Source organism: Periplaneta americana, chromosome 2 (assembly GCF_040183065.1).
Source record: "Periplaneta americana isolate PAMFEO1 chromosome 2, P.americana_PAMFEO1_priV1, whole genome shotgun sequence".
Taxonomy (NCBI): Eukaryota; Metazoa; Arthropoda; class Insecta; order Blattodea; family Blattidae; genus Periplaneta; species Periplaneta americana.
Window position 1 is genome coordinate 218446918 of NC_091118.1, and position 27915 is coordinate 218474832.

At 37.7% G+C, this 27915-nt stretch overlaps 1 protein-coding gene across 1 annotated transcript in view; it reads right to left on the minus strand.

Annotated features, from left to right (window-relative positions):
* Nucleotides 1-8380: 8380 nt before the first annotated feature.
* The window catches only part of hop (tyrosine-protein kinase hopscotch), a 77120-nt gene continuing 57585 nt past the window's right edge, over nt 8381-27915 (minus strand). The window contains exons 12-17 of the mRNA XM_069819586.1: nt 26955-27076; nt 25951-26115; nt 21227-21367; nt 19942-20109; nt 11715-11884; nt 8381-8984 (exon numbers count right to left, since the gene is read on the minus strand). Of these exons, the coding sequence (XP_069675687.1) occupies nt 8687-8984; nt 11715-11884; nt 19942-20109; nt 21227-21367; nt 25951-26115; nt 26955-27076 (1064 nt within the window). The 3' untranslated portion in view covers nt 8381-8686. The remainder of the gene's footprint in view (nt 8985-11714; nt 11885-19941; nt 20110-21226; nt 21368-25950; nt 26116-26954; nt 27077-27915) is intronic.

Below are 27915 nucleotides of genomic sequence, written 5' to 3' on the forward strand. Positions count from 1 at the left end.
CTGAATGAGATGAAGGTGATAATGCCGGTGAAATGAGTCTGGGGTCCAGCACCGAAAGTTACCCAGCATTTGCTCATATTGGGTTGAGGGAAAACCCCGGAAAAAACCTCAACCAGGTAACTTGCCCTGACCGGGAATCGAACCCGGGCCACCTGGTTTCGTGGCCAGACGTGCTGACCGTTACTCCACAGATGTGGACGCTTATTTCTCAATCACTTGATCATAACTAAATAACATAAAAGCTGTATTGATTTTCTTTATAAAAACACAAATATACCAATTTAAGGTTCCAACATTCACTGAATGTGAAAGTTCATGCGAACTTTTTAATGTGACAACACTGATGGCCCAGGCTGTGGTAATGCGGCAAATTTAAACATCTTTTTGGCCCAAGCAAAAGTGCCGTTGTTTTGGTATTGCCTGTTAATTGGGAGCTGGTTATGAGGGATTTTACGACAACATCAAAGAGTGGTTTTGGGCCTGCCATCTGTCTGCACAGAAATTTCTCCTATACTATTGGACAGATTTTGTTAATATTTTTAGCAGTAACTGTCAATATGCACATGAAGCATAATAATCAGTGGCGGCTGGTGGGTTGTGAATGTGGTGTAGCTATGTCATTCACAAAATCAGCTCTGTGATAGTGGTGACATCATTTCAAGAATTGGGTGTAGTCAAGAACTTTTTTTCTTTAATTCTGGACACAGGCATCTTAAAAATTCTCGCCCTCTGCTGGGTTTGGCACTGTGATAAATACAAGTACGATAATGCTAGACCTCCAAAAATGAATACTCAAGTATGCAAGTTATACCAGCTTTGATTTCTTTCAAATTTTTTCTTCAGATTTAATGAACTAAGTAGGACTAGAAAATTCATGCATTTGCATATATTTTTCATTGGATGTAATTAATTGCTGATTAATTATCTTCACGAATCATTAAGCTCATTAAAGCTTATTTTATGTTACACAAAAATCCATAATTTGGATTTCTAAAATAAAATAATCATAATCTATTTTTAAAAACTGTTATTAAGTGAAATTATTATAATAATTTACCAGAAGTATTGAAAGTTTTGCGGCACACCTAGCAAATCTCATGGTGCAGTAATGTACAACTCCAAACAATAAGTGTAAGTTTAATCTCATCTAGTTTGACCTATATCATTATTAAATTTATTGCTTATTATTATTATTATTATTATTATTATTATTATTATTATTATTATTATTATTTATTACTTATTTATTAGTGATATCAAGAAATATAAAATTTTATTAATACATATTTTAAGGTTTTTAAAGGCATACTTGCACAGTATTGTGGTCTAAGGCATCGTAATGTGTGCTGATTCGAGTTCTCATGGGGAAAGAAATTTTCTCGTTAAATTTCGGCCAATGTATGAGACCCATCATTGTGATGAATTTGGGAAGCTACAATAAGTAGCAAAATCCGGTTACGAAAACCAGCAATAATGGCAGGGGGGATCATCGTGCTAACCACATGATATATCTATTTTGGATGGATGATCGTCCACCTTTGCTTCTGCATGTGTACGTGAGGCCAGCAGTCAAAGGGTTGATCTGGGCCCTTAAAGGGCTGTAGTGCCACTTATTAGTATTATTAAGTCTCTGAATTTACGGTTTATATTTCAACGAAAAAGTTACAGTGAAGAAAAGATGACACCACTCAAGAAATTCACTGTATTCATGAGGTCTGTTACTGAATGTGGTGATTTGGAATCACATATAGCTAGTATATCATCACTGTACTGGTCACAGTAATGTAAACTCATTGTGTTCACATCAAATGTCAGTTCAGAACCATTCATTCAAAATTCATCTACTCAGATAAACTTTCCATAACTTATGATTAATGACTGCAACACAATAATTCTAAATGTAAGATACAGCAGAGAAGAAAAAAATAATTTCCGAAGTTATTTCCATGTATTGTGGCTCCCTATCACCACAGCATGGCGTCCTCAGGTTGAGGACAGAGGAGACGGTCTCCAGATATGGAGGGTATCATATTGAATAAGCACTCACGGACAGCCAGTAAAGGGTGGTCCTCCAGCTTGATGGGTGAGTGAACGGCTAACAACTGGTTACCGTAAAAAACAGCTGATTACGAAACCCCAACATAAGCCTCAGAATGGAACTGATTCTTTGTTGCGACCACAGCAAAGGAATAAGGTTATGAGATTTGGTACCTGGAATGTCACGAGTCTTTACAGAACAGGAAGGGCAACATTAGTAGCAAAAGAAATAGCTAGATATAGGATAGATTTTGTGGGAGTACAGGTTAGATTAGATGAAAACGGCATATCAGAAATAGGAGATTAATTACTTGTTGTATTATGCGGAAGGAACAGTTATCACCCATTAGGATCAGAATTCTTTATTCATAGAAGAAAATCAGCAGTAAAAAAGGTCGAATTTATCAGTTCCAGGTTATTGTATTCAGTACTTAGGGTAGATGGTGCGATATCGTAGTTATAAATGCTCATGCCTCTACAGAAGGGAAAGACGACCATATACTGGATAGCTTATATGAGGAACTGGAACACACTTTTGATCAGTTATGTAGATATCACATGAAAATTTTTGGGGGATTGCAATGCTAGAGTAGGACGAGAGGATATTTTTAAACCGACTATTGGAAAAGAGAGCTTAAGCATAACTAGTAATGATAATGGAGTTAGGTTAGTCAACTTTGCCACATCAAATAATTTAATTGAAAAAAGTACAACATTCCCCCATAAGGTTATATATAAATATACCTGAACGTCTCCAGATGGATTGACACACAACCAAATAGATCACATCTTGATAGATAAAAAAAGACATACTAGTAAAGTAGACATTCGAACCTTCAGGGGTGCAGACTGTAATTCTGATCATTATTTGGTGATTGGAGAACTAAGAGAAAGACTATCAGTAGCCAAGCGAGTAGAGCAACAAGCTAATATTAGTAGATCCAATATTCCGAAATTAAAAGATGAGGAAACTAAGCAACATCAGGTCGAAATTTCAAATAGGTTTGCACTTTAGAAAGTTCCAACGAAGTTGAGAAGGAATTGGATGTTAATAGAGTGTCGGAAAATGTCAGAAATAATATTAAAATTGCAGCTGAGCAGAGCATAAGATATTATAAAACTAAAAAAAAAGAATCCGTGGTTTGATGGAGATTGTTCCATGGTAGTAGAAAGAAGAAAACAGGCAAAATTGAAATTCTTACAGGATCCAGTCCAGATGAATGAGAGAATTATTTCAATGAAAAATAGGAAGCAAGTCGTACATTTAGGAACAAAATAAGAGATTACAAGTAGAAACAAATAGTAAGAATAAAAACATTAGAGATTTATATAAGGGCGAAACTATTGTGGGCAACTACTAAATGTGCATAGGCCAAATAGAAATGACTGGGTTGATATTCAAATACAAACTGCTGAGTCATTTATACCCGAACCCACACTTTCTGAAGTCAACACTGCAATAGAAAAGCTGAAAAAGAACAAGTCTCCAGGTATCGATCAAATTCCAGCAGAATTAATACAAGAGGGTGGAAGCGCATTATCTAATGAAATTTATGAGCTTGTACTTGCTATTTGGGGAAAGGAAATTCTATCAAAACAATGGAAAGAGTCCATAATTATACCTATCTTTAAGAAAGGGAAAAATACTAACTGCAGTAAATTTCGAGGAATATCACTTTGTTGACATCGTACAAAATTTTGTCCAATATTCTTTTGAGAAGATTAACTCCATATAGAGATGATTATTATGGGGATCAAAATGTGGTTTAGGTGTAATACAGAGCCATTATTATCAATGGTCCCAGAAAACATTGGCTGGCTGGCTGGCTGGCCGTGCCCTGCGTGGTTTTTGCCGAATGCATAACCATTTCTCCGGTACATAACAGTACTAACAATAAATGTTCAATAATTTGGACTTACCATGCTCACAGTCCTTGCTGAAAATGGCCCCATTTGCTGCCACACAGCACTGACATCTTCTGATGAACGAATGAGCCACACTCTGAAGTTCCACATCATTGATTGCTTCGATTTCTTCTCGTATATAGTCTTTTAGCTCATCTATAGAATGAGGATTTTTCCTATAAACCCTATCTTTTAGTGTTCCTCATAAATAGAAGTTACAGTGTGTTATATCTGAGCTTTGTAGAGGCCACAAATTATTACTGATTAGTCTCGTACCGAAAATACGCCCCAATTCCCTCACTGACACGGCAGCTGTATGAGCAGTGGCAGAATCGTGTTGGTAATAAACTGACAATCGTTCTGCGTAAGAACACTACGTTTCCTGCTTGATTTTCGATTCTTCACTGAGCCTGTTTCTTTAAATCTTTTAGCGAGTCGTCTAATTGTTTTGGCAGAAGGCATCTAGGTCTGTTTGGAAACTTTATTCGAAATTTTCGTCTTGTTTTCGCACACGACCTTCTGCCTTTTACGTACATGTTGTACACATACACACGTTCACACAACTAGAATTTGTTGCTAGGCATTACCTAATACACAATCTTTATACACTAACATTGTACACTTGAAGAATTGAGAGTTTCATTACATGACTTCTAAGCACACTGAATGCCATATGGCTACTGGAGGTCGATTGTGTGGGAGAAATGGTTACGCGCGCGCCGGAAACAATGCAGGGCATCAACAAAACTGAATTTGGTATTCCCAAGAAACTAGTCTGATTAATTAAAATGTGTTTCTGTAAAACATACAGCAGAGTTCGTGTACGTCAGTTTCTGACGTTTTACCAATTCACTGCAGGCTAAAGGAAGCAGATGCACTATCACCTTTACTTTTTAACTTTGCTCTAGACCAGAGACACCCAAACTTTCTACCAAGAGGGGCCAATTACTCTAGTGATGACCTCGGGCCAGACTGAAGTGTAATTTTTTGTTAATATTACGACAAAACAGACTATAATTTAATTAATTATTTTATAAAATTTGGAATACTTCATTTTGACAAACACCGGTACTTAAATAAAAGGGCATGCTTAATTACTCTCCTAATGAGAAGTGTGGAACTGGTGTTTTGAAGATAGTAAATTATCGATATCCGGTCTCTGCTCTGTTGTGCTCAGAAGTAACACGTCTTGGATATGCTCGTCATTTAAGCTTGATCTTAATCCTGATTTCTGAATTTTCATTTTCGAAAATTTTTATTCACATATATATGTTGAAAACATGGAGATCAAATGCCGAGCTTAGTTTTTCAATACTGGATATTTCTTCTCAAAAAGTAATTTGTAGAACTTGATCAGATCTGCAAATCAAACTTTCAGGTATAACTCCCTGTCAAGTTGATTTGAATAATTTTGAGAGAAAAATTGTTCCGGGCCCGGGTATCGAACCCGGGACCTTTGGTTAAACGTACCAACGCTCTACCAACTGAGCTACCCGGGAACTCTACCCGACACCGATCTAACTTTTCCCTCTATATCCACAGACCTCAAAGTGGGCTGACAACCATCAAGCAACCAACATTGAGTGCACACTAACTCTGTGTGACTTAAATTGTGGTTTTCTGTTAACGAACAGTGACGTGTATTATGCAAATCAAGCTTTCAGGTATAACTCCCTGTCAAGTTGATTTGAATAATTTTGAGAGAAAAATTGTTCTGGGGCCGCATATCGAACCCGGGACCTTTGGTTAAACGTACCAACGCTCTACCAACTGATCAGATCTGTAGGACTGAAGACTCTCTTCATTGCATCATCACATTGTATATCCATTAGCTCTAATTGTAACATTTCTGGTGTTTTATCAACATCAAAGGTAAATGGAGACAAGAACAAAGAAATTTCACACCCCTAACAAATATGAGTAATTACGCAGTATCCGTTATATCTGTATTCTCATCACACGCAATGGAAAAATATTCAAACAGTTCTCCTTTCGCAATAAGTTGTTGCCTAACACCGGCTGCTAAATCTTCCACGAGCCTACTTACAGTGTTTCTAGATAGGGATAAAGATTTGAACAGATCAGTTTTGTCAGGACATAAAGTTTCGGCAACGGTAACGAGACATTTCTTAACAAATTCTCCTTCAGCGAATGCTTTTCCTTGCTCAGCAATTAGTCCCGAAATTTCCTAACTAGCTTTTGTAACATTTTTTTGCTTCAAATTTCCACCTAGAAATAGTAATTGTTGTTATTTAGTGACTTTCATACATCATTCCTTCGCCTTTGCAACATGTTCGCTTCCCTTGAATTTATCAAAATCACGAGAGTGTTTTGTCTGGTAATGTCTTTTAATATTACATTTATTCATTAGGGCTATGACATCGTTGCAAATAACACAAATCACTTTGTTTCTATGCTCCTTCACAATCGAGTCAAGATTTAGTATATATACTTTCTACATTCACTATCAACTTTGTGTTATTTCGAAAACATTTTGAACTTAAGTAAACCTGACACCACACTACCGCACGAACAGTGATGAAGAATGTCAATGGAAGTTGTAGAGTTGGTGGATAACAGAATGTAAGGGATGCAATGAACTACCCTGTGGTGACTGACCAGCCTGCCTTGGGATGGGGATGGCCTTGCAACGTCTGCTAATCCCCAAATTCCAGTCACAGGGTCGCATACGGTAAGTTTCTGGTACATAGTCTATCAATGAAAAGAATGTGATAGTCTTCATTTTCCAGAAAGGAGAGATTACAGCCTTCAAACTTTCGAGTCATGCTCAAAACATATTACGCTGCTGAAAATTGAACTTTATAAAGTTGTTTAAAATTAACGAACTAAAATATTCAGATCATGGCGGCGGCCCTGCTCTAGGCTGTGCCATTGGGAAAACAGAAGATTTAGAACTGAACAGGTTAGTTACACCGGCTGCTCAGTTATGCGAATGTCATGAATACGTTAGCAGAAAATCCACAAACTATTAGAGAAAACACAGGAATTTTACTTGAAGTAAGTAAAGACATAGGTTTGGAAGTAAATCCCGAAAAAACGAAGTATATAATTATGTCTCATGACCAGAACATAGTACAAAATGGAAATTTATCCTTTGAAAAGATGGAAAAATTCAAGTACCTTGGAGCAACAGTAATAAATATAAATGACACTCTAGAGGAAATTAAACGCAGAATAAATATGGGAAATGCCTGTTATTTAGTTTGAAAAGCTTTTGCCATCCAGTCTGCTCTCAAAAAAGCTGAAAATTAGAATTTATAAAACAGTTAAATTACCAGTTGTTTTGTATGGCTGTGAAACTTGGACTTGGACTCTCACTCTTAGAGAGGAACAGAGGTTGAGGGTATTTGAGAATAAGGTGCTTAGGAAAATATTTGGGGCTAAGAGGAATACAAGAGAATGGAGAAAGTTACACAATGCAGAACTGCACGCATTGTATTCTTCACCTGACATAATAAGGGAATATTAAATCCAGACGATTGAGATGGGCAGGGTATATAACAGAAATGCATTTAGAGTGTTCGTTGGAAGACATGAGGGAAAAAGACCTTTGGGGTGGCGGAGACGTAGATGGAAGGATAATATTAAAATGGATTTGAGGGAGGTGGGATATGATGCTAAGCACTGGAATAATCGTGCTGAGGATAGAGACCTATGCTGGGTTTATGTGAGGGTGGCAATGAACCTCCGAGTTTCTTAAAAGCCATTTGTAAGTAAGTGTTTTCATGTGGTGTATATGATACCTACGCATTGTATTCTTCCTAACATAATTAGGAACATTAAATCCAGACGTTTGAGATGGGCAGGGCATATAGCACGTATGGATCAATCCAATCGTATAGAGTGTTAGTTGGAAAACATGAGGGGAAAAAAGACCTTTGGAGAGGCCGAGACGTAGATGGGAGGATAATATTAAAATGTATTTGAGGGAGGTGGGATATGATGATATGTACTGGATTAATGTTCCTCAGGATAGTGACCGATGGCGGGGTTATGTGAGGACGGCAATGAACCTCCGGATTCCTTAAAAGCCATTTGTAAGAAAGTAAGTTTATGATACCTTAACCATTTCAGGCTCATCTTGTATCATTGATTCCTGCTGGTGTTTATTATTCCTCTGCCTCTGATTCTCAGTTGTCTGTCAATGAATGAGCTAGATTTAATTGTATGTAATGATCCCAATGAGTAGAATCTTTTGTTTCCTCTCCTTCTTCATTTATGAAGATACATCTAACCTTCGAACATTGTGTTAGTTGGTTTCCAATTTTGAAAACTGCAACCCATTTTCAATTTGTGCAAATTATACAGGCAGGTAGAAGGTTATGGGTCAATGACATTTTGAATAGATTTGTTCCAACTCTTCTTCTACCAGAGGCCTCTGGTTGTAATATCAGTTACCAGGCATAAACAAAACATATTGCCCTTATCCATATTTATTAATCGTCTGCATGCAGTAAATCTACTACATGATGCAACAGCTTCACTTCCTCACCTGATAAAAGCAGCATTTTGTACATCATAAAATATGGTAGCCGCTAAACCCGTGAGGATGACTGGAAGAATTACAACTTAAACTTCTCGTGGAAGGTGTATTAAAAACTCACACTTGGCATATAAATAGTAACTTTAATTGGCTGAGAGAGAAAGAGAGAGAGCAACAGTGACGTTCATTATAAAAACGTTTACATGCTACAACAGCGTTCATCTCTTTCTCGGTCAGCACTCAGCCCAGTTCCTGAATCTCCTGACAGAGCTGCGTAAACGTGGGGCGTGCGTGCGTGTCAGCCTGCCAGCAGGGGCTCATCAGTCTCACATAGATGGTCTGCGAACACTGAGGTGGGCACGGCAAGCGAGTTCCGCTCTCCAGTGCCGCCAACAACTGCTGTTGGTCTTGGTCGTTGAGACAGTCTGGCAGCCGAGGATCTTCCCCAAGAGAAAACATCTCGTACAGAGTGACCCCATACGACCACACATCAGACCGTGGCGAGAACTTCCCGTCCCTGAGACTCTCAGGGGCATACCTGTGAACAGCGTGAAATAAACCAGCCCTAATCAAAGAACCATTTGCTCAACAACAGCAATGGGATTAATCGAAAGAAATGACAAACCCACCATTGTTGTCTCTCACATCCAAACATTTCTTGAAGTGGCAATCCAAATTTTCGAATACTTTCTTAAAATGAGAAGTGCTGTGTTTGAAATACAGTAGTATCTTGGTTTCTATGGTGGTGCCAGCAACACTCATTTAGATACCGTCTCCTGAATGTGGACTGGTGGCTTTCTGTTGTCTAATTCATTTCTAAATGTAACATTCTGTCCAACACAAGTATTCCAAAATGGCCTTTGCACTCTTTAAATCAACTCTTTCTCAATATTTACGAACCAGGAAGACATGCTGTTTGATTGTGTAAGTTACATACTTATTATACCAATTGAACTAACATTAAATGAAATATCAATAAGTCAAGGTCACAGGAAGAATCCAAATCAATGCGAGGGGAGAGATATTTATTTTACAAGGTTCAAGCTTTGTGTACCGGTACATAAATATTCACTGCAAACTAAAAAGTATACAGTGACTTTACTGCAAAAAGTTTTAGTCCGTATATCAACAATAGCTTTATATACATTGTGGTGGGAGAAGTGTACTGCACTTTTCAGGATGTATTATTACGAGATTAAAAGAAATTAGTCACATACAGATAACTCAAACTAGGAAGCTGCCTGGAGAGGGGAGGTAGTACAGCTAACGAAGGGGGCCCACCTACGCTCCGATATTCATGTATAGTCATATTATCTGAAAAGTTGGCCTCTTGACAATGTATTCGTATTCAAGATGCATCCTCGCTATGATATATTGAGCACTATTTTAATACACATTATTCATTTAATGTTATGGTGTTAATGATTTATTTTCTAATTGCAAAAGTATATTCATTGGTATAATATTTGATCGTCCTAAATGCTCCATCAGTCTTGTAGTTATATGTGCCCAAATTGTAGATTATAGTGTTGTCATTCAACTTCAATGTTCCACTATAAATAAAGAAAATTTTTCTTTTTAGTTGGTTATTTAACGACGCTGTATCAACTACTAGGTTATTTAGCGTCGATGAGATTGGTGATAGCGCGATGGTATTTGGCGAGATCAGGCCGAGGATTCGCCATAGATTACCTGGCATTCACCTTACAGTTGGGGAAAACCTCGGAAAAAACCCAACCAGGTAATCAGCCCAAGCAGAGACCGAACCCGCGTCCGAGCACAACTTCAGACTGGCAGGCAAGTGCCTTAACCGACTGAGCCACGCTGGTGGCTAATAAAGAAAAACATATCACTTATTTTATCTGTATGATATGAACAAAACAATAAAAGGAAGACACAACTGAGTTTCTATTTAGTCATTCTAAAGGGATCTCCTTTACTCCCAATAAATCTCCATCTGAATCGCTTCTTCTTCTTCCTCTTCTTCTCCTCCTCTTCCTCTTCTTCTTCTTCTTCACTAGACTAGTATAACTGTTCACGGCTTCTTCTATTAGAGGAATCTGCTTCGCATACTCCTCTTCATATTTCACGGATTTTTCACACTTCTTCTTCCAAGACTCTTCCGTGATTTCATTAATTTTTTTTTCCTTGTCAGTGCTATGACGTCATCCATTTTGACTGCAGTGTTGTTTGCAGCAATCCTAATTAATGTCATTTTAGAAACTCCTGTTGCTGCTTCTACTCTTTCCTGCATCTTCTTAACATCCATGAGAAATATTCCTGCTTTGCTTCTTTTTTTCTCCTCTAATAATCATTGTTACCATAACATATCTATTCTGTAGGACCAAAAAATTAATCTTTACACACATTAAACAGAGATGGAGTGAGATGAACAGCGTGAAAAACCATGAGGCACAAAGTTCATCTCACACTTATCAAACACGTTACAATTTTATTTTTCTCTCTTATAGGTCGAATATAGACGTTTCAGTAAAAAAATATGGCCCCAACAGACTATTATAACCGCACACTATATATTACTGGAGCTTCACAAGAAAAACTGAATTTTCGGTATCCTAATACCGAGTATTCTGGACTTAGGTTACCCAAGTGAAACCGAGCTTCAATGAAAAAATGGAGCAATGGATCAATTATTCCACTGTGGACTGAGTATAACAGCCGGTGAAAAAAAATCGTGTGAATCATCTGAATTCAATTAATGACCCAATGACACCTTACAGGGATCAAAGTTAAGGAACAGAATATTGCGATACATTCAATCCTTGTGCTGGCAATGGGACTTTACCTCTGACTAAACTCCATCCCCAGACGGACATCTTAAAGTGTGTGTTAGCGTTGCAGCACGCTTTGAACAACATCTCTTCTTATGTAGAACAGAAGCTGCTTCTCGCCACTTACTACATAATTTAACAATACGCTGTTTTAATGATTGTCCAGTCTCTGGAAAACGCCGACGAAACTTGCATAAACACAACTCACACGACTTATTCTTCAGTAGATACATTTCGACGAGGAAAATACGTAATATGTATCAAATCATGGTAAAAAAATATGTGTCTCTAATGCCTACCCACTTCACTATGTATTTCTCTATACAGTTCGGACAAATAACTAACTGAGATTGACATTGTAAAGGGGCAGCACTAGCCTTGTGTGCTTAAAGCCAGGAAAATACAATGAGCAACCTCGTGGCTTGGACAGGATGCCGGAAACTTCGGTCTGACTTGCTATGTACAACTGCACTTACCATTTGATGGGCAATTCTCTGCTAGTCTTCAAAATGTAATAGTCATTCTTCCCCATGACCTGGGCTAGCCCAAAGTCTGAGATCTTCACATGATGCTCGTTCGCTACTAGGATGTTCCTGGTGGCCAAGTCGCGATGCACAATGTTCTTCCTCCCTAAATACTCCATGCCCTGTAACACACAGTTATCGTGGCACTACTGAAATGACACTTACTCCACGTCAGACCATCAATGTGTTGATGTAACGACAGGACAGACATCTAACAGACACTATGCAAACCACTAACTAATCTAATCGAGATAGGATTTTAAATTACTTAAAGTACTTATCACACAGCTCCATGGGCATCTTGTTATGATATTATTGTGATAATATTCGAGCCATGTTCATAACTGCAAAAAATAAATATAAAATGATGCTATACATAATTTGTAAACAATTCTCTTAATAAATGTAAGGCTGTATGGCAAATTATTAAATCCACTAGATTTTTTTCATTCTGTTCAATGGCAGGTCTCTTAAATGTTGTTAAATGTTATGTTTTATTTAACGGCATTCGCAACTGCAGAGGTTATATCAGCGTCACCGGATGTGCCGGAATTTTGTCCCGCAGGAGTTCTTTTACATGCCAGTAAATCTACTGACATGAGCCTGTCGCATTTAAGCACACTTAAACGCCATCAACCTGGTCCGGGATCGAACCCGCAACCTTGGGCATAGAAGGCCAGCGCTATACCAACTCGCCAACCAGGTCGACTCTTAAGGGGCGTGAGGGGGCAAAATTTCTATTTTCTACAATTTTTGAAGTAGAAACTTTATATTTTGTACACTTCATCCCTTTTCAAGCATTTTTGCGTTAAGTTTCATTATGATCAGATGAATAGTTTTTGAATTACTCAAATTAAAACAAAAAACTTGAATATTTTCAAAACCTAACTCCTCCTACAAAATTTAAGTTTTATGCATGACTATTTCTTTACGGCATCTCTGATATGGTTAGAAAAGAACTCATCATTTAATTTTATTAGAAGTGTTCTTCCAGCTCTCAGTTCTCACAAATATATTTTCTTTTAGACGCTCACCAATTTTCTGTTGTCTACTGTAATAATACAATAAATAATCCGTGGTGCTACGGCCCTTTAAGGACCAAGAGCAACCAGCTGGCTGCTCGCTTCACGTCCACATGCCGAAGCAGAGGTTGACGATCATCCAACCATAATGGAGGTGTGTGTTGTTACCACAATGATCCCCCCCCCCAACCGTTACTGCTGGCTTTCTAATCGGGTTTCACTACCTGCTGTAGCTTCCCAAGTGCATCGCAATGCTGGGTGGTCACCAGTCCCATACACTGGCCGAAATTTCATGAGAAAATTTCTTTCCTTATGAGGATTCGAACCAGCGTGCATTGCATAACACGAGCCTAAGCAGTATGCCTTTGACTATGACACCACAGTGTGGGACAGTCAATGTAGTACCAAGTTTAAAACTGGAATTGATTCAACAAATCCGGAAAGTATTGCATGATAATAGCAGTTATATTCATTGTTTTAAATACAATTTTGGAAGTGATTCAGGAACAGATGACTTTCAACTTATAATAAGCTAATTTTTCACTAAGTACTTAAAATACAATAGCTGTAAGTCAATGATATTATTTATAACAAGTGCAATGAAGCACAAGGGATGGCTAGTCAGGAGAAAAAGTTAACAACACATTGTGTCCCAAAAGTCAGATCACTGTATCGGCTAAACAAAATATAGTATTTTGTAAAACATTTATAATCTTGAAATATAGCTCAAAAAGTTTCTTCAACACGTTTAACTTAGTCCTATGTAGGCTTCATTGGTGGCTCTGCTAATTTCTAAGCAGTGTTCCACTTCAACCACAACGATGAAGAACATTAGGAGTGACAGATTTGACAGCTTCCCTGATTTGCTGTTTCAGGTGCCGAATGTATATAATAGATGGTTTGCTTCACATATCCTCACATAGAAAAGTCTAAAGATATCATGTTCGGCGATCGTGGAGGCCATTGCTTCCATCCACCCCTCCCAATCCAGTGCCGTGGAGATCTTTCATTAAGAAAATCCATAACAATGTTGGCATGATGTGGAGGAGCACCATCTTGCTGAATGATAACACTGTCATCAAGCTGGGGTATTGCAAAATTTTCCAGCACATCGAGGTAATTGTGTTCTGTCGCAGTGCATTCCGCAAAGAAAAATGGTTCAATGACACGATCTCTGGTAACAGCATGCCACACATTACCTGTAGGGCTATTAAGCCCATGCTCAATGAAGTGATATAGCGGTTCATTTGCCCAGATTTTTACATTATGTCAGTGGACATGTCCAGAAACGTGCCTCATTGCTGAACAGCATGTGACCTAAAAACAGTTCGTCGTCAAACAGCAAACTATCTTTTGTGATAATCATCTGGATGAAGTGCATGTAACAACTGAAGTTTATAACGAGTCAGATCAAGACGCTTCTATGAACTGTTGTTATTGGAAGTCCTAATTGTCGGGCACATTTAAGAAGTGATTTCTTTGGCTTCTACCATTTTATCATTTGTCGATGGTCTTCCAGTACGCTTTTTGTCCCTTTTAAATGTCTATTCCAATGATGAACGTTATTCTTGTGTGGTGGTTCTTCATTACATATGCGACAAAATACACGTCTTACACAAGTCACAGATTCAAATTTTCCAGCCACAAAACACATTGCACTTTTCTTTGGACAACCATCTTGTATAATTAATTGTAACAATGAAAATTATTGCATTTGTTCGATTGTTACTGTCTTTTGTTTTTCTTCAGTGCCTCAACTTACAGATGAAAAACTTTTGAGTTTTATTTTCATCTGATACCAATATTACATTTCTACTCTATTCACTCACAAAACATAATCCTCTTAAATCTCACCATGACTTTCCAGACACGGTAGAAATAAATAAATAAATAAACAAACAAATAAATAAATAATGAATAAATAAAACAATGAATGGATAAACAAATAAAATAAATAAACAAATGCTGTGAGCACTTCACATCTTCTTCTAAACTTTCGTTTAATTTCCGAAGTAATTTGCAATGGAAGAAGTTACTGATTGGAGTAATTTATCTGTACATCCACAGTCTGTACCATTTCATTTACGTTATGTAAAAAATCAAGAAGAAAATCACCACCATCAATTTAGAGTAAATCACCATTTTGTGTCTAATTAAATTAAGACATAATTTGTTAGTAAAAATGATTATATTTTATGTGATTAATTCCTAAACAAATTGCTGAATGTGAACAGTGTTTATACAGACAGATGGACAGTATGCATCAAGTATTAAAATCTCCATGTTGAATGACTTCTTGTAGTATCACAATACTTAGTTATAATCAAAATAAGAATTCTTGTATATATTACAAGCACCATTCTGCCATCTCAAGGTACATACAGGTGCTGCAAGTTTCCATTATTTCTCATAGATTTGCCTGCAACTACGCAAGTTGCTTACAGCAATTGGGCTGTCCATTTCGTACATACATTCTGTTAGGAGTTAACATAATGCATTCCAAGCGATGTGGCCTAGCACACTATTATACAAAAATGAGAACTTACGAAGATACTAGTACGAGATAGCTTGAAAACTCTTGATGCTCCAAGTACTGTACCAGCTTGGGAACAGAGCATGCAATGATTAATTGGTATTATTTACATTAACTCTTCTCCTTCTTCACAATGGCCGAGCTCTTGGTTTTTACACCATTTTTCTTCTAGCTTTCCAATACAAGCTGGAAATGTCTTTTGCCTCTTGTCTAGCACTACAATGAAGTAAAAAAAAAAAATGGTTTATTTAACAACACTCGCAACTGTCCAGGTTATATCAGCATCACCAATGTGCTGGAATTTTGTCCTGCAACAGTTCTTTTACATGCCAGTAACATGAACCTGTCGCACACTTAAATGCCATGGACCTGGACCGGGATCGAACCTGCAACCTTGGGCACGCAAGGTCAGTGCTACCCAGGCCGACTACACTGAAGTATGTGGTCTGCATTCATTATACAGTCCAGAGGTGTTCGATTCCATTATATTCATTGTTTTCAGATGTTGTGTCAGGCAATCATGGCCGTCAGGATTCTGAATCTTGCTACTGAGGAAGATAATGCTGTATCAATACAGTTCGTTTTTATACAAGTTGGATCCTTTTGTTATTACTGTGTGTAGTGGCTGTAATGTAGTCGATATTTGTGATATTCATCTCATTTACAAGAAGTCCAACATGTGAGGGGACCCACTAGAGTACAGCACATTTCTATTGTCTGCCAATATTTTTATTGCTGCTTCTGTAAATTTAACTTCTCCTCTGAAGGCTCATTTTCCCCTACCAACTCCTATGTACTGCGCAAACTCCTGCTCCGGCATTTCCTTCGAACCATCAGTCTGGTTCTGGAAGGCTACTGCTAGTTGTTTCAACTGGATGGCTTTGTTTTGTTGGAAAGTTGTTCAAAAGCTTCTGGTTGGTGTCCGAGGGATAAATACTGGTATTCAGTTTTAGAAGTGTTAACTAGCATGTTATTTTCATTTGTCCATAACTGTAATGCAGCTAGTGGTTAAAAATCTTATCCTTGAGTATTTGGTGGTGTTTCGTGCTGCTGTTTTTTGATGAAGTACAAAGGACATCATCATCTGCATACAGTGCGAGTTTTATTCCTGGAATTCCATCAGGTGATGTAAAACCGAAGAGTGCTGCATCTTGTGGTAATCTTATATTTAGTTTCCTAAAATTGGACTGAACATTATTATATCTGACTTACTTACTTACGACTTTTAAGGAACCCGGAGGTTCACTGCCGCCCTCACATAAGTCTGCCATCTGCTCCCTGTACTGTGCAAGATTAATCCAGTCTCTATCATCATATCCCACCTCCCTCAAATCCATTTTAATATCATCCTCCCATCTGCGTTTCAGCCTCCCCAAAGGTCTTTTTCTCTCCGGCCTCCCAACTAACATTCTAAATGCAATTCAGGATTCGCCCATACGTGCTACATGCCCTGCCCATCTCAAACATCTGGATTTAATGTTCCTAACTATATCAGGTGAAGAATACAATGCGTGTAGTTCTACATTGTGTAACTTTCTCCATTCTCCTGTAACTTCACTCTTCTTAGCCCCAAATACTTTCCCAGAAACATTATTCTCAAACACCCTTAATCTCTGTTCCTCTCTCAAAGTCAGAGTCCAAGTTTCATAATCATACAGAACAACTGGTAATATATCAATTCTAATTTTCAGATTTTTTGACAGCAGACTAGATGACAAAAGCTTTTCAACCAAATAATAACAGGCATTTCCCATATTTATTCTGTGTTTAATTTCCTCTCAAGTGTCATTTATATTTGTTACTGTTGCGCCAAGATATTTGAATTTTCCACCTCCTCAAAGGATAAATTTCCAATTTTTATATTTCCATTTCGTACAATATTCTGGTCACGAGACATAATCATATACTTTGTCTTTTCGGGATTTACTTCCAAACGTATTGCTTTACTTGCTTCAAGTAAAATTTTCATGTTTTCCCTAATCATTTGTTGATTTTCTCCTAACATATTCACGTCATCCGCATAAACAAGAAGCTGATGTAATCTGTTCAATTCCAAATTCTCTCTGTTATCCTGAACTTACCTAATGGCATATTCTAGAGCAAAGTTAAAAAGTAAAGGTGATAGTGCATCTCCTTGCTTTAGCCTACAGCGAATTGGAAAAGCATCCGACAGAAACTGGCCTATTCGGACTCTGCTGTATGTTTCACTGAGACACACTAATTAAATGAATTGCGTAGTTTCTTCGGCATACCAACTTCTATAAGAATATTATATAAAAGTTCCCTCTTAACAAAGTTATATGCCTTTTTGAAATCTATGAATAACTGATGTACTGTACCCATGTATTCCCATTTTTTCTCCAATATCTGAAGAATACAAAAAATCTGATCAATAGTCGATCTACTACACCTAAAACCACACTCATGATCCTCAATAATTTCATCTACATACGGAGTTAATCTTCTCAAAAGAATATTGGACAAAATTTTGTGAACAAAAGTGATATTCCTCGAAAGTTACTACAGTTAGTCTTGTTCCCCTTCTTAAAAATAGGTACAATTATGGATTCCTTCCATTGTTCTGGTACAATTTTCTTTTCCCAAATAGTAAGTACAAGCTTATAAATTTCACTAAATAATGTGCTTCCACCTTCTTGTATTAATTCTGCTGAAATTTGATCGATACCTGGAGATTTGTACTTTTTCAAATTTTGTATTGCAATTTCAACTTCAGAGAGTGTGGGTTCAGGTATAAACAGCTCAACAGTTTGTATTCGAATTTCGTCCCAATCATTTCTATTTGGCCTAGTTTGCCCAAAATAGTTTTTCCATCTGTTCAGGATTGAATGAGAGTCAGCAAGCAAGTCACCATTTTTATCCTTGATCACATCTGCACTTATATCTACTGCAATCACTATCTGTGCCAAGAGATTCCCAATCCATTTTATCATATTCTCTTTAACATGTAACTCCTGTAGTTTCCTTAATAGATTTGTCCTTCAGACGTTATCATACTCAGTTTAAAAATAGATGAAGACAGCTAGTACACTTTCATCCTTGTTAAAAAGTTCTGCTGCAGATATGTCGACGCGAAAGCTGTCTTGTTCTGGGGCTAGGAGATCTTGGCTTCTTAAGAACCAGTTCCAGCAGGTCACGATCATTTACTCCATGGTTTTGACTGTTACCGACGTTAATGAGACTGGTCAGAGGTCTGTTAGGTTTTGAAATCATGATCACTTTCTTCATATGATTTGTTTGTTTATTTTGTAAGAAGTCTTCGAAAACTTGGATTAAAGTAGTATGTTTACTTAACTGACAAAGATCAAGTTCCTGACATAATAAACATTAATCCCAGTTCCCAGGGCACCTGTGTATGTGTGCACACACACGAGAGAGCTGGTCAATAAGTGTCCAAATCTACTTCATTCTTCCCAAGTTATTTGTGTGGTGTTGGCCTTTGGAAATTAGTACAGTGGATTTTAGTGTCCTACCTTCAGGATCAGTCATTGTTTTTTTTTTTTATATTTTTTAATGGTTTATTTTACGGCACTTTATCAACTGCTGTGGTTATCTAGTGCATCTGAATGATATGAAGGTGATGCCAGTGAAATGGGTTCAGGGTCCAGCACCGAAAGTTACCCAGTATTTGCTCTTAATGGATTGGGGGGAAACTCAACCAGGTAACTTGCCCCTATCAGGATTTGAACGCCATGCTAACTGTTACTCCACTCAAGCAGACCAGTACATTCTGTGTGGCACTGACTAGAGAATATGCAGAAACTCGGTGACTCATAAGAAGAGACCACTCAGGAAATTCAGAATGTTCTGAGTGGTGATGCTATGGGGCAACGCAAATTAAGTAGGTTATTTTACAATGCTATATCAACATCTCAGGTTATTTAGCATCTGAATGAAATGAATGTGATAATGCCAATGAAATGAGTCCGGGGTCCAGCACTGATAGTTACCCAGCATTTGCTCATATTGGGTTGAGGGAAAACCCCAGAAAAAAACCTTAACCACGTAACTTGCCTCAACTGGGACTCTAACCCGGGCCACCTGGTTTCGCGACCAGACACTCCACAGGTGTGGACACGCGTATTAAAGAGCGGTACTTTTGCTTCAGACATGAAAATGACAAACAAATATACAGCAGACTTCAGCCAATAGCAATCCTGAAGTGACTGAGAAGTGTATAATTTAATGATAGAAAACTGCCGAATTACGATTAGAGACACCAAAAATTAGTGGGAATTTTAATTTGTTTTGTGCAGCCGATTTTGACTAACAATATGTGCATACGAAAAGTCGCAGCAAAATTCGTCCTAGGACTCCTGACACACGAGCAGCAGGAAAACAAAAGACATGACAGTATGCAAGATGAGTCAGTGGGCAGTGATTGATAGTCTGGCAGGTCCCCTACGCTTCAGACATGGTTCTCTGGATGTTCACCAACATGCATATCATTTATTTATTTATTGGAATGAAGCTGAAAGTAGGTGTCATCTTATTTATCTCGCTCCCCAGTGGAACTTAGGAAGAAATCCCTTTGTGTTTAAACTAAGAGTAAAGAGTTTTCCGAGTGATATTCAGATGATAATATGTTAGTACTGGGTAATTCTACCTTGGCAACATCAAGGGCGAACTTGAGCAAGGTGTGCTCCTGCAGTGTGTCCTTGTGAATCTTGAGGTAGCTCTGCAGGGACCCATGCTGCACAAACTCCATCACGAGGCTGATTTCTGGGTCTTGGATCACACCTTTGATCTCAACAATATTCGGATGCTTTAATGCCTGTAAAAATCACAAAACTATCAAAACTAAGTGCAGTGCGACATATTACACCAACCATGGAGTCTGAACGAAAAGCGTATTTTCTTTATAACTGCTGATTAAATAACGCACCATCGTCACAGTTTCACCAAATTGTAGGTACTGGATCAGGCATCATAGTTTTCAAGATATCCTACATGCACACACGCAGAATGAAATCTGTCTAACAAGGGATGCTTTTGGACCTTTCCACGAAACTTTCTGGGCTGAACAAGCATGAGGCCAAAGTAATTGGTGTGAAGTGTGGCATTTTGCAATCATTTGCTACCCCTAAAACAAGGCGTATAAAAGTAGGGTTCGCAACTGTGATGTTTGTAGTCATAAGTTATGAAACACGCTGTACCTGAGAGACATGATGTCATTTTGTGATAATGCCATGCCTGGTAGGTCTCCTGCCTTGTGTAAGTGGCTAGGTAGTACGATTCAGGACATGGGCCTGTTTGTGTGTTAAAGAATAGTGTATACTATTGTGTGTTTATCAAAATGAGTTGTAACCCTCACACTGGTGAAGAGGTGACACAGAATTACTTTGTGTGTAAGTTCGACATGCCTTTTGGTGCAGCAAGCTAAACAACATTCATAGGACTAACTGGCTTCAGCCTACTCATGTCTGTATTAGTATGTGCACTTCACTACCGAACACCACAAGAGTCTCGCTCGTACTGTCTGTACAGATACGGCACTGCGAGGGTAGTACAGCAGCTCACGTAGTTTTACAGATGAATGGCATTGATAGCTATTCGAACAGGTACAACATTATATTTTAAATGTGTTTCCAGTTGTTTTTAGCCTTTCAAACTACACTACTTCACTTGTGAGTTAACTGGTATTTCACATAGGCTTACATATTTTTTTTAAGCTAATATTTATCATATACGCGGGTGTAGTGTAGACCAGCCTCTTATGGCACATCCTGGGCAATGACTCTGGGTTGGTAAATTGGTCTACATAACTGGCTTCATATGAGTAAATGACGAACAATAAAGTACCCGTCATCACAAAAAACGAAAAAAAATCTAGATCATATATAAATAGTATACCAAATACTGATTTTGAACTAAATCATGCACCTTCATACCTTCATGATAGTGATCTCCCTCTCAAAGTCCTGCAGACTCGTCTCCACTGCATTCGTCTTGAGCTTCTTTATTGCCACGAGCTGAGGCTCCATGTCCTTGTCCTGCTCCAGCGTGCCTTTGTACACCTCGCCGTAGAAACCCTGAACAGTGTGGGCGCACTTATAAATTGACACAGAGGATCCTCACTAACAAAATGATTCATGGTTTATTTTAATTTCCACAATGGCACACTTGTGCTGCAAAAAAGTAATTTTTCTAAATAAAATGGTTCTCATTTATAAGCATATGCATATGGAATTATTACTACACATCTAAGAAGTTACACGCCATGCACACTCACAGTGTGGCAACTGGAAAATGGACAGCTGGAACGAATAGCAGAAGGCTGTGTTGCAATTCTGTTCAGTGTTCTCGTTTCAGCCTTTTGAATGGTGTCCACATCATAACAGCATCAAAATGACAATAGAAGAAAAAGCACTGATTCAATATGAAAAACTTATTAGATTACCAGGAAACAATTGGCATTCATACAGTCCTCTCTGTAGATTGAAAACTCAAAAAAGTTTAATATCCATTGTTCAAGAATTAAAACAGAAAATCAATATCCCGAATTTAAAAGAAAACCTACAAATTAAACCAAACCCTTTAACTCTATTAAATATGGAATATAATCTAAATTTAACAGAAGAAATACTGAAATCAGAAGTAAACACTGAAATACTAAAACAACTGTCTTTAGAGACAATTAATATTAGATACCCTCCACAAAACTGGCTTCATTTATACACCGAGGGATCCTTGATCTCCAGAGAACAAGGTGCCGGTGCAGGTGTTACGTGCTGTCTCTTCTCACTTTATAGATCTCTTGGGTATGGAACAACAAGTTTTGATGGAGAAATCATTGCAATAAGTGAAAGTCTCAGGAATCTTCTATGCCACATCAGTAAATTTAGGAATGCAGTTATATTGTCAGACTCCAAAGCAGCTATTCTATCAATCGTCTCTAAACACACACCTTCATCTCAAACAGCAGAAATAACTAAAATGCTCTCTCAATTAATATCACTCAATAAAATAATTGTATTCCAATGGATACCATCCCATTGTGGAATCCTGGGAAACGAGAATGTGGATGCTTTACAGACCTGTTACTAAATCTACGTATTACTCTGTGAAAAGATTTATTAAATCTACATACTTAGAAACATGCTGAAACTTTCCTTCTGGAGTGTCAAAATGGCTTTAGAAAAGGAAGATCATGTGTAGATCCATTATTTAGTATCAAACTATTGTTGGAAAAAAGAAGAGAATTTAATTTAGAAACCCATATAGCTTTTATTGATTTTGTGAAAGCTTTTGATAAAGTCCGAAGAGATCTTTTATTCGACATATTACAAGAAAAAAATATTCCAAATTTGCTATTCCAAAATATAATAGAAATCTACACGGACAGCAAAATAAGTGTCAAAATAAATAACTGTATATCCGAAAGAAAATTAGTTAATAATGGAGTTCGACAAGGTTGTCCACTATCACCAACTTTATTTAATATTTATATAAATGAAATTATTTTAAAATGGAACCAAATCTACACAGCAGGAATCAAAATAACCAGTGCTCTAACATTAAATACCTTACTCTATGCCGATGATCAAGTCATAATTTCCAATTCAGAGGATAATTTACAAAGAGGATTGTATACATTAAATGAAATATTAAAAGATTTTGGGATGGAAATTTCAGCACAAAAATCAAAAGTAATGGCATTTTTAGGACAAGACCCAGTGAGAAGTAAGATAATACACAATAACCAATGCCTCGAACAAGTGCAAAATTTCAATTATCTGGGTTGTGAAATATCTTATCAAAATGAAAAAGATGTGAACAAGAAAATTACCAAATTTACACAAATTCTAGGAATAATAAACAATACATTAAAAGCTAAATTAGTACAAAAATCTACAAGAATAAAAATATATAATACACTAGCATTACCCACCCTTCTATACGGAAGCGAGATTTGGACATTAAAGAAAAAAGACATGAACAGAATCAAAGCAACGGAAATGAAATTTTTCAGGAGAACAGCAGGATATACTCTTTTAGACCGAAAAAGGAATGAAGAAATTTTAGAACAATTAGAAGTAGAGTCAGTAGAAGAAAAAATCACCAGATACAAATTCAATTGGCTAGATCATGTAAGAAGAATGGAAAATTCAAGAATCCCAAAAATTATGATGCAATATAAACCTAGAGGACATCGTCGACCAGGAAGACCGTTAAGAAGACTGCTAGATGGGGCCGAAACAGGTCTACAGAGGCCTAATTCGTGAAGGATGATGATGATGATGATGACATACTTAGACTTCAACAAACAAAATTTGATAACACAATCCCAAGGGAAAAAATGGAACTCTCTGCATCAAAATCCACAGTTAATTACCGATTTACCACGAAAATCGTCTGTAGCTGCATTTAGATTGGCAACAGGTTATGATTGTTTGGATAAACACCTGCATAGAATTGGAATATATCAGTCCCCTAACTGTCCATTGTGCAACTCAAACCAAGAAATGGATTCGGAACATCTAAAAATCTGTGCTTCAGTGGCTGGTCATGATAATATCTTTGAAAAATATTGGAGTGCAAGAGGTGTAGGTGCAGTAGTGCTCCGAGTATAGTATTGTTAATCAATATGTCTGGTCCAAGCTCATATATTCCCTGCAAATGGCTCCCTTACATAAATTACCTTGAAGTTTTTTGGAAGACGTTGATAAGATCCTTCGAACCTCTGTTAAAGAAATGCTTTTCCTCCCGGCTGATATTCCAAATAGCTGCTGTACGCTAGTAAACAGTTAAAAGGACTTCAGTTAATACGCGCTTCATGGGAAGCTTTTCTTCAACATTGTAACATCTGTCTATCATTAATCAGAGCAGATAATCTGCATGTTAACATGATGAGACAGTTAGATGTCGAACTCAAATCGTCGTGTGATTCCCTCTGCCTTTCTTTTCCCGAAGACTTTACTAAAGCTACAATTCGAAATTTTCGAGAAGAATTGCGAGGTTGTGAATATGAATCATGGAAGACCCTTTCAGGACGGGGAAAAGGTGTTGCGATGTATAGCAAAGTAACAGCCGCCAACTTTCGACTAGTGAATGGATATCTAGCCTGAAAATGACAGCAAATTTAGCAGCTGTTCGTTCCGTTCCCGGCAGATCTCTTGACGGTACCTGGTGCAGACATGGCTGCCAAGAAATTGAAACTTTAGCACACGTCTTGGGATTCTGTGAACAGGGATTGCTCTTGAGGAACTCTAGACATCATCTTGTAAGATCCAAAATTGCTGCCGCTTTAAGAAATAAGGGCTGGATAGTAGAAGACGAAATCTCCTGTCTAGCAGAAAATGGGTCAACGAGACGAGTAGATATTTTAGCGTACAATGCTGACACTAAACAGGGCATCATTGTGGACCCCACGATACGTTTTGAAGTAGAATGTCATCAGTCAGCCGAGGTCCACCTTGAAAAGAAGTCGATCTATGAGCCTACAGTCAACTATTTCAAGCTGAAATATGCCTTAATTCACGTTGAGGTATTCGTCTTGCTCATAGGTGCTCGAGGGACTATACCAGCTTTTTTCGAAGAATTTCGACGGCAGTTTGCTCTGCCAACATCTCTGAGGGATGACATTGTGATAATTGTGTTAAAAAAAATCCTGCCCAATCCTAATTAATCACATGATGCCACATTAACAGCAATTGTAATTTTTCACGCCCTTTTCTTTGTTTCCCATCTTTAAAATTTAATATCTATGTTTACATATGCATAATAATTTTTTTGAGGATATACTGAGTCCTTAAGGGCTACCCTCAATGGGGGGCAGTTTACTATTATTATTATATAAAGATAGTAATCCCAATCAATATGGTGGATGCGACAATTTACTGTTCAAAAACATCCCAGCAATGATAGTTGAATGTCTGCAATTCTCTTGTTCTGAAGACTGAAGCAGTGCACACAACCCCTCACTATCACAGAACATTATTAACATTATTTTGATTGTTCATTCTTCTTGGCTAGAGACTTACACTCTGTGCTTCGACACACTGGGAACACCACGTCTTGGGTTTGTTTTCAGTACTGAACTCGTGCTGTTGATCATCTACTGCCTTCAAATCCTACTATTTGTCAATAGTTTCTCTAATAGCATTGTACATTGGTCATTGGTGATTATTTCCTGCACATTTTCAGTTTATTTTGTCACTTGAATGGTTTTATAAGATAAAGATGTTTATCATCTTCCTCATGGCAGCAAATGGTATGGCACTCAAAAACACATATACGAGACAAACATCTCCTTTATTATTTGAAACATTTCAGTGGCACAGATTTGATATTCACTCTATTTCATTACACACTACATTCTCAAATGTATGACGATCCCTCTTTGATTCATATTCACTTCTGACACATGCTAGTTCATGCCTAGTACCATTTTCCAATTGCCGCAATGTCTACATTTTTTTAAGTGAATCACTTGGATGCATACATACGATTCTATCAGAAAATGCATGGAAAGGTAAATATCTACTAATAAATATTAAATCACTATACTATTATAATACAACAACTCTCTTGTGTGGTTTATGGCTCACAGTAACAAAATTTATAAAATGATTCAGAAAATAACATGTTTTTCAAAATTTTATAATTTGCTTACCTGACCAATACGACCTTGAAGAATTACATTGCAGTCTGCATCAAGTTCAAATATCCCCTGCATTGAAGTTACACTGTCGATTGTTGTTGTAGCCGTAGAAAAGTTGAAGTTTGACAACACAACAGAGAAATCAGGCGACATTACATCATCTGCACGGGTCTGGACCTGGTAAGAAATATTTCGTAACAGTAGCAGCAGTGGTGGTGGTGGCGGTGGTGGTGGTGGTGGTGGTGGTGGTGGTGGTGGTGGTGGTGGTGGTGGTGGTGGCAGCATATGGACACCATCTATTAGTCGCACTGCAGGGAAGGGGCACTCTCACTGTAAGAGCTAGGGTGGCCCATTGTACTACTTGAATGGATTGGTGTGCATGCCCTAAGGTCCCTCGTGCTCTCCTACAACCTGCAGAATCTCTCTTATCTTCCACATCACCACAATCCCTCAACCCCATGAGCACAGGAGAGAACCCACAATACATAGCACTCCCACTAGTAACTAATGACCACATACAACAGGGTCCAAGTTCAGTGGCGACCTCTAGCTGACTCTACATTGGACGCAAGCCAGAAATATTGGAAAGAAATGAAGATGTTGATGAAAGGGGATAAGTGTGATTATAATGGCGAAATGAGTCCGAGATGCAATGCTGAAAGTTTCCCAGCAATTCTGCTGGTCCACTCATTTCACAGTCAAACATACTATATACTATTGCATCTGGCATGAGCAACACTTGTTGTGGATGATGGATCACGCAACAGGGATGATGATGAAAATGTTATCCAATGAAGACAGAGAAACAGGAAATATGCTATCGTCAAGATCTGAACTCAGCAATAGTTGTGTAAGTGTGCTTACAATGAATAACAGAATACTATTTTGCTATGAATGACTAATTTTTTCTTAATTGCAAATTCTGGCACAGAAATAGGAATATTCGAATGCCCCTTACCATTAGATCTTGTTATTCCTTCTACGACGATCAAGAAAGAATTAAACACAATGCTTACACTTGAGTCTCCAAGAAGCCACGCTCCTTCTAGGCTGCTCCCCACACTGAATCCAGAAGACATGTCAACACCAGTAATCGGTTCTTCATCCACAGATTTGGAATAATCCACATATGTGTCTTCTACGAAAAATAAGTTTATTTATATTAGGTTACTTACTTACTTACTGGATTTTAAGGAACCCGTAGGTTCATTGAAGCCCTCACATAAGCCCGCCATTGGTCCCTATCCTGAGCAAGATTAATCCAGTCTCTACCATCATATCCCACCTCCCTCAAATCCATTTTAATATTATCTTCCCATCTACGTCTCAGCCTCCCTAAAGGTCTTTTTCCCTCCGGCCTCCCAACTAACACTCTATATGCATTTCTGGATTCGCCCATACGTGCTACATATCCTGCCCATCTCAAACATCTGGATTTTAGTTCCTAATTATGTCAGGTGAAGTATACAATGTGTGCAGCTCTGTGTTGTGTAACTTTCTCCATTCTCCTGTAACTTCATCCCTCTTAACCCCAAAAATTTTCCTAAGAACCTTATTCTCAAACACCCTTAAACTCTGTTCCTCTCTCAAAGTGAGAGTCCAAGTTTCACAACCATAAAGAACAACCAGTAATATAACTGTTTTATAAATTCTAACTTTCAGACTTTTTGACAGAAGACTAGATGACAAAAGCTTCTCAACCGAATAATAACACGCATTTCTTAATTTCCTCCCAAGTGTCATTTATATTTGTTACTGTTGCTCCAAGATATTTGAATTTTTCCACCTCTTCGAAGGATAAATCTCCAATTTTTATAGTTCCATTTCGTACAATATTCTGGTCACGAGACATAATCATATACTTAGTCTTTTCGGGATTTACTTCCAATCCTATCGCTCTACTTGCTTCAACAAGAATTTCCGCGTTTTCCCTAATTATTTATATTAGATTAGAAAAAAATCTAGTGACCTTGGAAT